We start from the raw sequence: 15880 nt of genomic DNA, 5'->3' as shown, positions 1-15880 counted from the left end.
GTCCAGAAGCAAAATATTTAAAAATATTTTGGAATATATTTCTTTTGGGGGCATTTTTCAAAGCATTCTTTTATAGAGTCAGTATTAGAAAAAGATTTTAATAATATTTATAGCTGCATGCTAGTTTACTTGTCTATGAAAACTATTGTAAGTCTTAGAATTTTAGGTTGATCCAGTTACACTGTTCTGAATAATTGATTAATATCTTTGGATATAAATACTTATGATTATTTCCTCAAGAGAAATTTAAAGAAGGTGAATTGCTGGATTAAAGGACAAACATTTTTAGCTTTCTTTCATGTTAGGTACAACAATAATATTATCTTTACATCTGCTGGTGCACTAAATTTAAGTTAAAATCAGGACAAAATATAATGTTTTCTGTGGTAGGAACTTGTACATTCCTCAGTCTTCAAGTAGGACTGTCTCTTCCCTGAAGTTTGAGAACTTATTAGAGGCTCAAAGGTTAGACCTCTACAGCTTTTCTTTTTCTTTTTTTAATTTGTTCTATTTAGTTAGTTACATGACAGAAGAATGCATTTTGATTCATTGTACACAAATGGAGTACAACTTTTCATTTCTCTGATTGTACACCAAGTAGAGTCACACCATTCATGCAGTCATACATGTACACAGGGTAATGATGTCTGTCTCATTCCACTGTCTTCCCCTCACCCCCTCCTATTCCCTCATTCCCTTCTGTCCAAACTTCCTCCATCTCTCCCCTGCTCCCCATTATGTATCAGCATCTACTTATCAGAGAAAACATTTGGACTTTGCTTTTTTGGGATTGGCTTATCTTACTTAGCATGATATTCTCCAGCTCCATTCATTTACCTGCAAAAACCATAATTTTATTTCATTGTGTATATATACTACATAAGGAAATGTATATTTCCTGATACAACTCACAGGACTATTTGAGTCTTGTACCCATCCCTAAACCTCTTCCTGTAGCCAGAGTAGTGTTATCTAACCATAGGAGGAAGTTGAAAATGAATTCCAAGAAAAGGTATAGAGAGTGGGAAAAAATCTTTATCACCCACACTTCAGAGAGAGCACTAATCTCCAGGATTTGTATATTTCCTTATCCTGAATGGATAAGATGCCTTTTGTCGAAGGGCATCTAGGTTGGTTGGTTCCACAGTTTAGCTATTGTGAATTGAGCTGCTGTAAACACTGGAGTGTCTACATCACTGTTGTATGCTGATTTTAAGTCCTTTGGGTATAGGCTGAGATGTGGGATAGCTGGGTCAAATGGTGGTTTCATTCCAGGTTTTCTAAGGAATCTCCATGCTGCTTTCCAGAGTGGCTGCACCAATTTGCAGTTCCACCAGCAATGTATGAATGTACCTTTTCCCCCACATCCTCACCAACACTTAATGTTGCTTATATTCTTGTTAATTGCCATTCTAATTGGAGTGAGATGAAATCTTAGTTTTGATTTGCATTTCTCTAATTACTAAAGATATTGAACATTTTTTCATATATTTGTTGATTGATTATATATCTTCTGTGAAGTATCTGTTCAGATCCTGAGCCCATTTATTGATTGGGTTTTTTGTATTTTTGGTGTTAAGTTTTTGGAGTTCTTTACAAATCCTGGAGATTAGTGCTCTATCTGAAGTGTGGGTGGTAAAGATTTTTTCCCACTCTCTATACCTTTTCTTGGAATTCATTTTCAACTTCCTCCTATGGTTAGATAACACTACTCTGGCTACAGGAAGAGGTTTAGGTATAGGTACAAGACTCAAATAGTCCTGTAAGTTGTATCAGGATTTTTTTTCTCTTGCAGATATCAGAAAAGAGATGCTTCTTTTTATCTAGTTTCCCTCACTGAAACAGGAGCAACCTTCACTGCTACTCTGTGGGACAATCTTCTCAAGAAGCAAACCAACAAGCGGGACACAGTGGCTCACACCTGGGAGGCTTGGGAGGCTGAGGCAGGAGGATGGCAATTTCAAGACTAACCTTAGCAACTTAGTGAGGCCCTGTCTCAAAACAAATATCAAAAGGACTGGGGATGTGGCTCAGTGGTTAAGTGCCCCTGGGTTCAGTCCCCAAATCCTCAATACCAAAAACAAAACAAAAAAACCCCAAAACTGAATAAAAAGAAGCAAAAGAAGCAAACTGACAGAGGGGAAAGCAAAACTGAGGTGAGGGCAGAGAAAGGTAGAGTCTTTTATGATTCAGCAGTGCCTGAAGCCAACTCTGGTCACATATCTGCCAGTTACATAAGCCAACATCCTGTTTGTGTTAAAGTTGTCATAGTTGGGGGCCTGTCACGTAAGAGCATCCTTTGCTTGCATTATTCCATTATTGTTATCATCCACATTTTATAGATGAGGAAACTGAGACTCAGAAAACTTAAATGCTTTTCTTAAGCTAATAGCTATGATGTGATGTGACCTGGAGTTGAGGTTGGGTTGCTCTGAATTCGCAGCTCACACTGTTCCTACAGCTTGAAGAGTCAGGGAACCAGCTTATTGAGCTGGCCAACCAACTCTTGACAGCATCAGGAGGGCAGGCATTGGCTCAGGGACAGGCCAGTTTCATTGGACACTTCAGACAGGTGCACTCAGGTTCCGGCAGACTTAGACCCCCACACTTCATGCCTGTTTGTCCGGGAACCCCCTTTCATTAAGGCTTTCTAACTTGCAGAATCCACTAACTGGGCTGGACCCAGACCAAGTTGGCTCCCAGTTGCCAGGCTGCTTCTGGCAAGATGAATTCAGCTTTGAGGTGCTGAGACTTCCCACTTCCACTTCCCAAAGCTCAGGAAAACAGAAGATATTCAAAAGGAAGATAACGGTGTTTTTAATACTTGAGTAACAAAACATGCAGGTCAATACTCAATGCATATACAATAAGAGCAACAAAAAATTATAAAGCACAGTCTAACTACATGGAGGCTTTCAAACAATTAAGTGTTGAATAGAGAATGTGCCAAGTGAAAACCCAACTGAGCCTTCAGCCTTAGACCTGATCAGGGACTTTCTGGTGATGGGGGAAAGCTCCTTGTGACCCATGGCCTTCATCTTGCAGGGATGAACCTGCTAATTCCAGCAAGAATATCTAATGGGGTTTCTTCTTCCTATTGCAAGTCAGAAATTGTGCCTTCAACTCAGTTCCTGAGAACCCTAAGAGTCTCCGTGCCCTAGATTTCTTATTTCTTCCTCCTTCCCCCACCTTCTCTCAAATTGGATTATCTATCTGTTCATACTCTGCCTCAAGCAATGAGTTCCCGGAGTGTCTCTCCAATTTGGCCTAAAACCCTTACTGCCACAGTGGGAGGGTCTCTGGGTTCACTGCTCTGGCTCTTAGTGAAAACTACTACTTCCTTTTATTTAAAAAATTTTTTTAGATGTTGATGGACATTTATCTTATTCATTTATTTATATGTGGTGCTGAGGATTGAACCCAGTACCTCACACATGCTAGGCAAGCACTCTACCACTGAGCCACAACTCCAGCCCTACTCCTTCCATTTTAATGGGCCATGATCTGGTCTTTATCCAGCATGGTCCATTTAACCTGAAGACCCCTCAGTATTCATCAAGCCCCCTAGAGGCCACTTTCTTAGGTACTATTGATGTAAGGATTTTCTTTTCCTCTAAATAACAATCCCAAAGTCAGATTCTTCCAGTGCCACTGCTCCTCCCTGGTTTGGTGGCTTTCAGATTACCTTTACCTCCATTTCTAAGGGAGCCTGTTCTGGCTTTGGTGCTGGGATGAAGTTCTGGTGTCCTGGAAGAAGGAGTTAAGGTTTTCTGTTCAAAAGGGCAGTGATACAAGTACTGGGTGGGGGTGTGGCTGCAAGGAACTCTCAGTTCAGCCTACAGCTCAAATATTTCAACCCACTCCAGATGAATTTAGCGAAAGGAACAGCTCTTAGTGTAAGTGCTACTGTCAACTGCTAGTGTGGACACAAAACATTAAATTCAGTCTCACTATTGTTTTAGGGGAACTTATTTTTAGCCACTTCCTAGGAATTTCTGTGTTCCATTATTTGTCTTTTACATGATTTTCATTTATTATCATGTATAATCAGGCTCAGAGGCCTCAAAAGGGAAGAATTAGAATCAGCGAGCTTTTTGTGGAATTTGGACTTGTATGTGACTTTACAAAGAAGTACAATATAGACAATGTCAAAGACAGTATTTTTTTCATTTTCTTCCTATCTATGTATAAGGGTCAAGCTAAGTCACAAATACACACGGGGGTGGGGGGAGAGAATCATTTTGCTAATAGATTTCTGACTACACTTAGATTATAAAACATTCTTTTCTCAGTCCCCTAGGCCCAATTTCTGACTTGCAGAATCCCACTGGATGATCTTGCTGGAATTAGCAGATGCCAACAGATGCAGAAAGGTTTGGTTGCCTCAACTAGAAAATCACTTTGGTCCAGTAACTTTTAAGGTCATAGCAAAGAAAACTCAAGAGAGCGGGCTGGATAGATGACACGTTTCCCTATCATTTCTTCTCCATTTAGTGTTTATTAGTAGCCAGTTGGGAATGGGAGAGGCAAAAATCAAACAGCAGAAAATAATGTCTTTGGATCTACTTTCTTATTTTCCTTTTAACAAGCTGGAAAATAGATGGTTAATGGGTTTATTAAATAGAAGGAGCAGGAAGAGTCTATCTAAATCAAAGTTTCAGGGAGTCAAACCACATTCTATCATCAGATTTTAAAAGTTATATTAAAAAATAGTGTTTTGGACAATGTGAGCTGTGTGGCCTCTACTTTACAAATGATAACTCAGCTGTTTTGTGTTAGACTATTTAGAGACAGAGACATGTAGCCAAGACCATCTGGCCTCAGAACAGATGAAATCAAGTCTTTCTAACTTCAGACTCTGAGTCAAAAGCAATAAGGAATCAGGGTAGAGTCTCCTTGTTTTGGGGTGAACTCTCTTTGGGGGAGGGTTTCTTCTGTCCATTCTGAAGGATCTTCGAACATTACACGTAGTCATACTTGGAAGGATGAGATTGTCCCTCATCCTCTGTGTGGGCACCCCCATCATATATCTTCTTGTTTTTAATGTTGGACCCAAAGCCAGTGCTGGCCTTGAAGCCTCCAGACTTGTAGCCAACATTGTGACCCGAGGCATGATAAGACACGGCTTTGTAGCTGAAAGAAAAAGAATTGTTCCATAACCACAGATGTTCACAGGAGGACAGACACCCTGTTACCCTGAATTGTCTCAGACCTATTAATCTGGGGCAAACTAAGATGTTTAGTGATCTTGCTCTTTGAGATATTAGTTTTTTCTCTTTCTTTTTTTGTCTCTAGGGAAGGATTTCTTGCTTTTATATTAGAGCTTCACTGTGCTGGTATTTGGTGACTAATGAGTTCTCTTAATCTTGAAGGTGAACTACAAGCAGAAGAATCATGGGACTTGTGAGTTGGAAGGTAGTTATTATATGCAACCCATCTCCTCCAGTTTTCTTATTTTATGGATAAGGTAGTACAACTGCTATGATTTGATGATGTACTTTTCAAAATTCACATTGAAACTTAATCACCACTGTGGTGGTCTTAAGAAATGGGGCCTTTGAGGAAGTGATTAAGTCATGAGGGATTAGGGCCTTAGATGAGGGATTGAGGTTGAAGGAGCTGTCTCTTGCCCTGTGAGGACAGCACTCCTTCCCTCCAGAGAAGGCAGCAAAAAGGTGGCCATCTTGGAAGTGGAGACTGGGCCCTAACCACACACCAAGCCTTGGTCTTGGGCTTCCCCACCTCCAGGACCATGAAAAATACATTTTTATTGTTTATAAATGAACCATTCCATGGCATTTTATAATAGCAGGCCAAATGGACAAAGACAGAGGCCCAAAGAGGACAAATGACCCATTGGAGGTCACATGGTTAAGTTAGCAGTAGAACCACACTGGAATTCAGCTCTACCAACTCCAGGTTCTTTGTGGAGTTAGAGTAGGGTTGCTCAACAGCAGTGCTGTTGACATTTTTGGAATTGGATGCTTCTTTGTTATGAGGGACCATAGTATGCATTATAGGATGTTTAATCTGGCCTAAACCTACTAGAAGTCATTATCACTTCCCCCTGCCTCCCACCACAGTTGCAGCAATCAAAAATGTAAAGTGTCTTCAGATATTGCCAAATATCCTGGGAGGTGGTACAAATTCTTTCCCAGCTGAGAACTACTAACTTGTGGAATATTGGAGTGAGAAGCAACCTAGAGGGATGCTTTTCTTTTCCTTCAAATAATAACACTCCTAAATCTTCCCAGGTTGAAATCTTCCTGTTCTATTCTTCAGAAAAAGAGCAAGTTATCATGAACCTTTAGTCAATAAATTTCTTCTGAGTACCTGGATTAATCATGTTGGCTATAAATTATATATTAAAATGGATTCTGAACAAATGAAGTGTCTAATTGCATTGGGGAAAGACCACTCACTTGGTATCATCCTGTGTCAGGCCACGGCAGGCAATGCACATCATCACGCCCCCAATTAGTGTGAGTCCTCCAGCGACCCAGCCCACGAACAGAGCTGCACCAAAGGTATACCTGGGTGGGGTAATGGTGAATGTGAATGAAACTGACTCAACTTTCCAGGCTCTTCCCACTGCCCCTAATCATGCCCATCCTGTCTGTCCCCATGGTTCTTTGAGTTCTTACTATGGGTCAATAATACTCATCTTACCTTATCTCAGGTAATGTTGTGCTATAGTTTTTGTGTTGAATGTCTCCCAAGGGCCCGTGTATTAAAGGTTGGTCCCAGGATAGTGTGATTGAGAAGTGATGGAATCTTTAGGAGGTGGGCTCTCCTAAAAGTGGGAGGTTCTTAGGTCAATGTGGGAGAGCCCTCCAAGAGGATTGTGGGACCTTGGTCCCCTCTCTGTTTACTTTTTGCTTCCTGGCCATGGGGTGAGCAGTTTGCTCTGCCACACATTCTCCTTCATTGCTATCTGGCAGCCCCATCAGAGGCTCAAAGCAATGGGTCCACTTGATCTTGGACTGGACTCTCCAAAACCATGAGCCAAAATAAACATTTTATCTTTCTAAATTAATTATCTCAGGTATTTCATTATAGTAATAGGAAGCAGACTAATATATCTTGCAACTATTCATGCAAGTAGGAGTATTATCTTCTGAAAGAACTAGGTTGAAGTGATTACTCATTCATTTTATCTTTTGTTCAACAAGTATTTGTTGAGCTCCTATTATATGTGCAGAACTTCCTTGGCACTGAGATAGGGGATGAACCAGGTAGATAGAGACCCTACCTACCTTCCTGGTGCTTCCTGTTCTAGCCCACACTAGAATTCTAACCTGGTGGTCTGACTCCAAAGCTGGTGCCCTTTGCTGTGAGAACTGCCTCCAACAGGACTCAATTACATCAAACCAAGATTAAGAACAAAATATCCTTAGAATAAAATAATTTCCAAATGGACATTTTTGGATGGTGAAGAGAGGTATCCCTAACTCCTCAGTGACCAAAAACTGTTAGACTGTTAGAATGCCAGTGGGTATCCTGATGCTGGCTAGTAACTTGATTTCCATCTCCAAAAGATCCGGCAGAAAAAAGGAACCAGCATGATGGATGCCACCCTTAGAGGTTTCCTCTTGTGCTCCTCCAAGAACTTGGGGGCTGTTCGTAGGATACTGAGAATCACTAATATATTTAAAATATACTACATGAACTAAAGACATTATGCCAGCAGCACACAGATGGCATTATGTGTGCAGACTTCTGCAACTAAGAATATGATATTTTAGATGTGCTTGAAAAGTATACAGATTATGATTAAAATAAACAATGTAAGACTTGTGGGCAGTGTAACACATAGGGCAGAACTGGTTGAAAGCTCAGATCTTAGAAAAAGTTCTGGGGGAAAACTTATACATAGGCTATTTTAATTTCCTTTGGACTAGGAAAAAGATATTTGGTTTGAGGGTAGCTGCCTTGGAATGAAGAACCCTGTCCTAACCCCATGTTCTACCTAGTGTTGCTGGGGAATGAATGGCAGACCCCTTCCTATGGCTCCTCCTGGGGGGACCTTGGTGACTCTCACAGCCCTGGTCTCTCTACCCTCACACAGACAGAGCCCATGTCCTTGATGTCCCTATATTTGGTTGAATGGCAATGTAATGCTAATGATAAAACAATAATTGCTACCATTTATTGAGCTCTTACTGAAATTGTGGTAAGCATATATTTCACCACTATCTCATTTAATTCTCATAATAGCCACTGTAATAGGATTCATCGTTGTCATTTTACCAAAGAGAAGCTTGAGGGTCAGAGAGTTAAGTAACTTCTCCAGAGACTCAGAAAGGACAAGGCACTGTCAGGATTTAAATTCAGGTCAGTCTGCCTTCAAATCCCTCATTGTAATTGTTAAGCTATACTTTCTTCTGTGATGGGAACAAGGTTCCTTTTCACCTTAGACACTGTCGGTCAAGGTTAGCAAACTTAAACATTTATGTGGGATAGGTGAGGAACTTAAATGAGCGAAGTAACTGGATATAAGAAAATATTTAATTTTCTTGATTCTTATGGGAAGAAATCATATAAGCATGATGATAAATGGCTTCAGAGTTGGACCCTTCAGTGGGGCCAAAGGAAACTGAGAGTGTAATGCCTGGCTAAAAAGGACAGCTGCCTCTCTGCTGCAGAGATGGCTGCCCTCTGAGAGTGAGGGTCCAGTGCTGCCAGGTCTTCTGATTTTCTTATACAGAGAGCTGGAAAAATAGGTGTGTGTGCGTGTGTGTGAATGTGCACACGTGTGCTGTGAAATCTGTTCAGGCGCTCAAGGTGCTCTGCCCCTTCAGCCACTTCTGTGTGTCTCTTCCCAGCCTTATCCTACAGGCCCTGTGACTCTCCCTGGATTTGGTGCAGCTCCTGAAGCCACTTTGCCCTTGTGACAGCACTGAAGCATGGAGACTTTTTAGATTGGGGTGGAGACCACCCTGAGGTGTAACCCACCTTGCAGAGCTCCCATGAGGACCAGCCTGACCCTGAGACTCACGCCTGGATTCCCCTTTCCTGTCTCTCTTCACCCCTTTCCTAACCACTCGTCTCTTCCTCCATGAACTCTGGCACAGGCATCTCCTTAGGATCCATTCCTGAGGATCCTAACGTGGGATGCTTTGAATTTTAAAAGTTGGAGATTAATTCAGATTATAAGATGAAAGGTTTAGGCTAATACAAAATATCTGTGTGCTGTGTGCAGTGTGAGGGCAGGGAGTTTGCAGCCCTGGTCCAGGGCTTAGGTTCTGCCAGTGTTAAAATGCAGCATCGGTGCAGGTGGGGGACAGGTGAAGGAGAGGTATACAAATGGAGCATTGAACCCAAAACCCCATCAAATGGGCTGCAAGGATCCTTCTTGTCAGCTGGGCTGTCTTGTATGATTTCTGGATGAGAAAGTGAGAAGAAAGAAGGAAGGGGAAAGACAACTGCACAACCATGGAGGGAGAAGTTAGGAAGGCCTTTCAGAATCTAATTTACTTATAGGACTGAAGTGGCCTGCCCAAGGGACAGGAATGGGTGCTCAGGAGATGGAGTGAAGGAGTGGTAGTGTCAGGCATTAGCTCTGGGTGCAGAGGAAGTGGTGGGCGTCTCCAGGTATTGAGATATTCCTGGCAGGTGGGAGTTTCTAAGTAGGACGGCCAACCATTCTGTTTTGCCTGTGATGGAGAAATTTCCCAGGAGGTATGAATTCTAGTGCTAAAACTAGGAAAGTCCTAGGAGAACTGGAATGAGTTGGTCATCTACTTCTAAGTTACCCTGGCAACTAAGAGACATTCAGGAACATGGCAGAGAACAAGGGCAGCTTATGGGGACCATTTCCTTCTTATTCTTGAAGCACAGTAGAAGCATAGCTGGGGATTGGAGTTCCAGGGAGCCAGACAGGGGTATATTTATCACCTCCTCATACCCTACCTGTACCTCATGTTGGTTGGCTGGAGAGATACCAAGTGCATCCATTGTAGAGAGGGAAGTCACTTTGGTGTATTATTTAAATCATTCTCCCATAACAAGATCTTCCTCCTTCGGGATTTCACCATTGCTTCTTGTTATCCAACACATCCATTTGAAGTAGCTAAGTGAATACAGGTGTTGGTATTGCTTTTCCATCTTTTTAAAGTTATACTCTTCTTTGGGCATCATATTATAGAAAGGTTTCAATTCTCTTTGCTAGACTGTGACCTCCATAAGAGTGGGGACTTGTCTATGTCAAGCACTGAGAATACTTCCTGGCCCATAGGCGCCCAATGCACTTACAGAACAAATGAATGAATGGGGGAAAGAGGCAGTTGTACAAGGAAGAAGCATCCCTTTTCTTACCTTGCTCATTTCTATTCAAGCTTTCACCTGTTCCTAGCCACGTTCTCATTATGGACTGTAAATGTAAGTTGAAGTTCATTTACATGCCTGGGTTAATAGTGCCTGTTTCATTGCCATTACAATGGGGCCTGTTTAAGAGTGTTAGATAAATACTGTGAACTGTCACTGTATTTCAATGCAAATGTCAGATCAGCCTCAAGTCATATTGCCAAGGATATTTCACTGAAACGAAGTTTATGAATTTATAGATCATTCTTGATTTATGATATGGCATGGTTGCTGCTGATAAATTTTTGCTATTTCAGGCCCTGACAATCACATTAGGCACATGTGTTTAATCAGATTCTTACAAAAGTATTCACCGTGGAATATGGAGACACAGATTAGGAATTTACCTGGTCTGAACAGTCTGTACCATCCCACCCATGCTGCTGTACATGCTAGCTGAGGACATCCAGAAGTTGGTAACCAGCATGTTGGCAAACACAGACACGCCAATAATTGCACACACACCTGTGGGCAAAGAACAAGAAAGCTCCAGAGTCAGCTTTAAGGGGTTGCAATATTTCTGAGGAAGTTTATGCTTACATGAGCTTAAATGAGCAGGCTGCAGAATATTCCCCTCCTAAAAAAGAATGGTCAGTCCAACCAATGATTATTGAATTCCTGTTATGTGCTAGACTGGGCAAGGTACTTATCTCTTATCTCATAATTCTGGTAGGATGTGTGTGTGTGTGTGTGTGTGTGTGTGCATGCACAGAAAGAGATATTCCATGCATGTTGGAACCAAGGATAAAATGCTTTTTATCCTTGATGATCTAGATGATGTCAAGAGCTCGTCCCTTGCTAGCGCCTCAACAGGAACATGCCTTTTAGGGATCCAATCACAATACTACCTTAGGGTTGAGCCTCTTGTGTTTGGGTTGGGGTGGTAGCTGAGAGAGACTGTTATGGTTTGGATCTGAATGATCCTTGTGTTGCAGGTTTAGTCAGCAATGCAGCAGTGTTTTGGAAAGTGACTGGATCATGAGGGCTTTCACCTTGTCACTAGGTTTAATCCACTGATGGATTAATAATTTGAAGACATTAGTGGGGGGTGGTGGAAACTTCTGGAAGTGGGCCTCAGAGGAAGTGGTTACTGGGGGTATGTCCTGGAAAGGTGTATCTTGTCCATGGCCCATTCCCTGTCCCTCTGTTTTTCTCTGCTTCCAGCCTGTCATGATGGAATAGTTTTGCTCCACCACACCCTTCCACCATGTTTTGCTTTACCTCAAGCTCAAAGCAATAAAGCCAGCCAACCATGGACTAAAACCTCTGAAACTACACGGAAAAATATTTTTTTCCTCTTCTAAGTTGATTTTCTCAGCATTTGTGACAGTGATGAAAAGCTAATGCTGGGACCTTAGCATTCGTGATGGTTCTGTAGAGTCTTATTAGGCCTCCACACTCAGATCTTGAATCCCAGGGAGAAAAGGTCTGAACAATGTTCCACAGCAGGAAGGCGGCACATTTCTTCTACCAGAATGATTTTTCTTTGACATTCCCAGAAGCGTGTTTGAGACTGGGAATTCATGTTTACCTGAGATAATGAACACAATTCCAGAGGTCAGTGTCATTTTGGCCTTGGCGGAGTCCTCCATGTTGCCGATGCGGATGCACTTCAGTGCAAAGATGGACACCAGGAGGCCGATGGCACCCAGTACTATGCCCACGATCATTAGGGCTCGCACTGCCTGCAGCATGGCTGTGGGACAAGGGGAGAGACACAAGTAGAAATTAGACCACCCCAACATGGTTGATTAGGTTCTGGGTTAATAAAACACAGCAACCACAATTAACCAGCACCTCTGAGGAACAGTAAGTCCATAAGAGAACTCTGTCATTGTCAAAAGATGTGGAATTGTGGGAAATGCAGAACATGTCACTTAGAATCCTTAGACTGATGTAGGATATGGACACAGATGTCTACCAAAGGAGAAAATTATGAATGGTTGGAATTGGGAGGACCCTTGGAATTCTGTTTCATTTCTTCATTTTAAAACTTGATAATTTGAGGTCCAGAAAGGGAAAAGCATTTGTCTAAAGTAGCAATCAAATTATTGATAGAGATTATAGTGAAACCAAGTCTCTCTGACTCTTAACCAGAATATCTTTCTTCTCTTGTCTTTCCATATGAGTTCAAAGCTTCATATAGTTGTGTCCACTTGAGGAAAATTCACTATTACTTTATAGCATATTATGAAGTCAGGGTTACCAAGTGAGAAGTCAAGGGTACTCCATTTTTTGATTTCCAAAAACAACTATGAAGGACATGGTGAGCTGTGGGTGTCAGATATGTATAAAGAAGATTGGTATATCAATACCAGGCCTTTCTGTTGGGGGCTGTGCCATGTTGGCGGTGCCGGGATGGCGCCTGATCACATCGGAAGCGAGGAGGTTGATTGACATAAGCACACTCAGGTGATTTTCTGGTCCACGCACACAATGTATGTGCATGTGTTCTCGAGCACTAATTGCCTGCTTGGAGCATCTCGCGTAATCTTTGCGTAAGAGGCGTGGCCCTGCTCTCCGCCTCCTGGAGGTGATATAAGCGTTGGCAGAGCGAGACAGAGAAACAGCAGCCATTACCAGAAAAGCTAGTAGAAGAAGACACACGCCCGGCAGCAGCCAGAGGGAAAAACACACGGCAGTAGCTAGTAGGGACATACGCAGTAGCAGCCATTAGCAGAAAAGCAGGAGAAGAAAGACACACACGCGGCAGCAGTGAGTAGGGGCAGCGGCGGAAGGCAGATCGCGGATCGGAGAACTGAGACGCATCACTAGGGCACCTTGGGTGGATGTACCCTTAGTTCACAGGATGCAGGACTTTAAGGTGTAGCAATTCTCTTCCTCTAAGCTCTAAGGAAAGCCTGTCCTTCTTTCAAAATCTCTGATAAGCAAAGTCTCTCTCTCTCTCCTCTCAAAGCAAGTAAACCTCATTTCCTCTATCCTCTGTAAACAAGCAAGAAAGCAGTGCACTAAAGAGAAAGATAGAAGTGCCTCAGTTTCCACTCCACCACCCATAAGACCCGTGCAAGTTGTTGCTGCAAGCGGTGACATACCCACGGATCTTTGGAACCGCAAAGAGCCAGCGACACCTTTCAACATGTTTATCACAGCTTATCAGTAGTTGACATTCTAAAAATCAATTATAGCTGTAGATCCTGCTGGATCCTCCTATAGTGACTATACCTGCAGACATTGTTTCTAGTGCATCCTTGAAGAGCAGCAGCTCATCACAACAATTATTTACTGAGTCCCCACAAGTGGGCATGGGATGACGGTATTTAGCAGGTCAGACCTGTCTCTGGCCTCAGAGAGTTTTTGACAAAGCGTGGAAAGGCAGTCATTCCATTACAAGTATGGTGAATTTTACAAGGAAGACGCATTAGTTCTTGGTGTCTTCCAGAGGGCAAGTCTGCTAGCTTGGGTCAGTCTGCTTGAGTTGACCACAGAGCTGTGTAGCTATACAATGATCTGGACACCAATTGTTTTATCCCAGGATCTCCCTTTTTCTTCTCTGAAGCACATGACTCCTGAAGGAGCTGCCAAGTCTTATATCTGTGCTTTTCAAAATTTTAGTTTCTATGCTGTCACAAATTGATGCCCTTGGAAAAATACAAAATCACATGCTTAAGTGTCATGGAAATGCCAAATTATTGAAAAAATTTAGAAATGTTTATTTTCAATTTTGATAGCAGAATTGTTCAGTTGGATAACAAAAGCTTGTCTATAGGACAAGCTCCAGTGTGGTCTATAGGACACATTTTGAATAGCACTATTGACCCTAATATCTTGTCCCTTGACCACAGCATGGGCATTTGACTCAACCCACACAAAGGAGACCCTTATGTAGCATGTATGTACTTTGTAAACAGAAGCATCAGGTCAGTCTCTCTTCAGGTGCTGAAAGACCTAATATATGGCTCTGGGAACCCATATGGAGAAAGCTGCTGTATAATGACAACCAGATGAAATTCAAGAGGGAGGTACAGTCCCGATGGTGGTTGAGCTCTGGGCTCCAGCAATTCCTGAAATCTAGGCACATTCTTTCCTTGGGATCCAGGAGCTATCACAGCATTATTATTTTTAAAAATCCCCTTATCTCTTGAAGCTAATTTATGTTGGGTTTCTAACTTGTGAAAGATGGTTTCATCAGTGCCTAGAAATGCTAACCCATAAAGCCTTATCCTTAATGGAGAGTTTCCACCCCTCAGGGGTCACGTGAGCACAGTGTTGCTGAAGCCATTTGGAGACAATATCTCGAGTCTAGTCTTATGGCTACAAAGGCACCAATCCCACGATGTGGAGTCAGAGAAGAGGTGAAGGAATCAGTTTTCTTCTATTTGAAATAGCTGAATTTTTTCTAATTATGTAAACAATAAATGGTCATTATAAAAATTGCACAGCCTATAGAAAACCATACACTGGAAAAAACCTAAGAACTCTTCATCTCACCTCTTGGAGATGACTTTTAGTATCTTGGCAAGTAGTTTCCCAGGAAGGTATTTTTAAAAAGAAGAAAAAAGCACCAGCGAAGTCCACTCTACTACTCGGACTCAACGGAAATGCAGGTGGTTAAAGACCTTGCAAAAGTATAGTAATAAGGGGACTGTCAGGTTCACCCAAAGGAGGTGTCTTTCCCACCCTCAGGGAGACCAGTTAATGATGCCCTGGCAGAATTCACACTTGGGAATGGAAAAAACAAGCAAACCCCAGAGAAACACTTAACATTTTTTTTTTCTCCTTGGGAACACCAGGGGACCTGCCCACAGTGCTGCAGGCAAAAGGCTCAGAGGACGCTGTAAACCAAGCAGGAGGTCTGTCCTGCCTTCGCTGTCAGCCAGTTGCTGCATTTGACTGAAAACTATTAGACATTAAATAAATTCCATCCACATTTAAAAAGCCCTGTAATGCAGATAATAAAATTAACTCCATTGTCTGGTTGAAGAAACTGAGACTCAGGGGTGAAGTTGCTTGTCTAAGGACACACACCAAGGGAAAGGCTGATCTGGGGTTTCAAACACAGAGCTGTCTCCAAATCTTGCTTTCCCATCACAGCACATGACTTTGAGGTACCTCACTGGAAAAACAGGTAGAGTTCTGGTACAGGGATCACAAAACTAATAGAATGTATTCTCCAAAGTTGGAGACTTGGCCAGAAAATGCCGTGCTCTAAATGGATGCTAAAAATGTATAAAGGGACATTCTTCCAAAATCGTCTTGGGAAATAACCTATCCTGGGAAGCCATTTGTAAATGTGATGCTCAAGATGAGGGCATTCCCATCTGACCAATCACCTTGGGAAAATTTCCATCTCAGGCAAAGCCAATGCTAGTGGTTTGGCCATGCACTCTAAGGTGTGTATCACAAAGCAATGTGTCATGATGCAAGAATTGGCAAACAATGAGAAATATTGAAAAAGAAGTGATAGATCATGCAGAATTCACTGAAGTGGCTTCTGCAAATAAAAGCATGGGTCATCTGCTCGAGTATTCATTTATATCTTTGCATTCAAGCCAGC

General features: G+C 42.2%; 1 protein-coding gene across 2 annotated transcripts in view; it reads right to left on the bottom strand.

Annotated features, from left to right (window-relative positions):
- Window positions 1-2800: 2800 nt before the first annotated feature.
- Window positions 2801-15880, bottom strand: part of CLDN18 (claudin 18) — a gene marked incomplete at its 5' end in the record, with an annotated part of 29897 nt that continues 16817 nt past the window's right edge. For both annotated transcript variants that reach the window (XM_079100891.1, XM_079100890.1), the window contains 4 exons: window positions 2801-5133; window positions 6423-6533; window positions 10713-10830; window positions 11897-12061. In XM_079100891.1, coding sequence (XP_078957017.1) covers window positions 4962-5133; window positions 6423-6533; window positions 10713-10830; window positions 11897-12061 — 566 coding nt within the window. In that variant the 3' untranslated portion in view covers window positions 2801-4961. The remainder of the gene's footprint in view (window positions 5134-6422; window positions 6534-10712; window positions 10831-11896; window positions 12062-15880) is intronic.

The sequence above is a fragment of the Sciurus vulgaris genome, assembly GCF_902686455.1.
Source record: "Sciurus vulgaris genome assembly, chromosome: 10".
NCBI classification, from domain to species: domain Eukaryota; kingdom Metazoa; phylum Chordata; class Mammalia; order Rodentia; family Sciuridae; genus Sciurus; species Sciurus vulgaris.
Note: the sequence above shows the minus strand (reverse complement) of the source record. Positions and strands in the feature narration are given on the sequence as shown.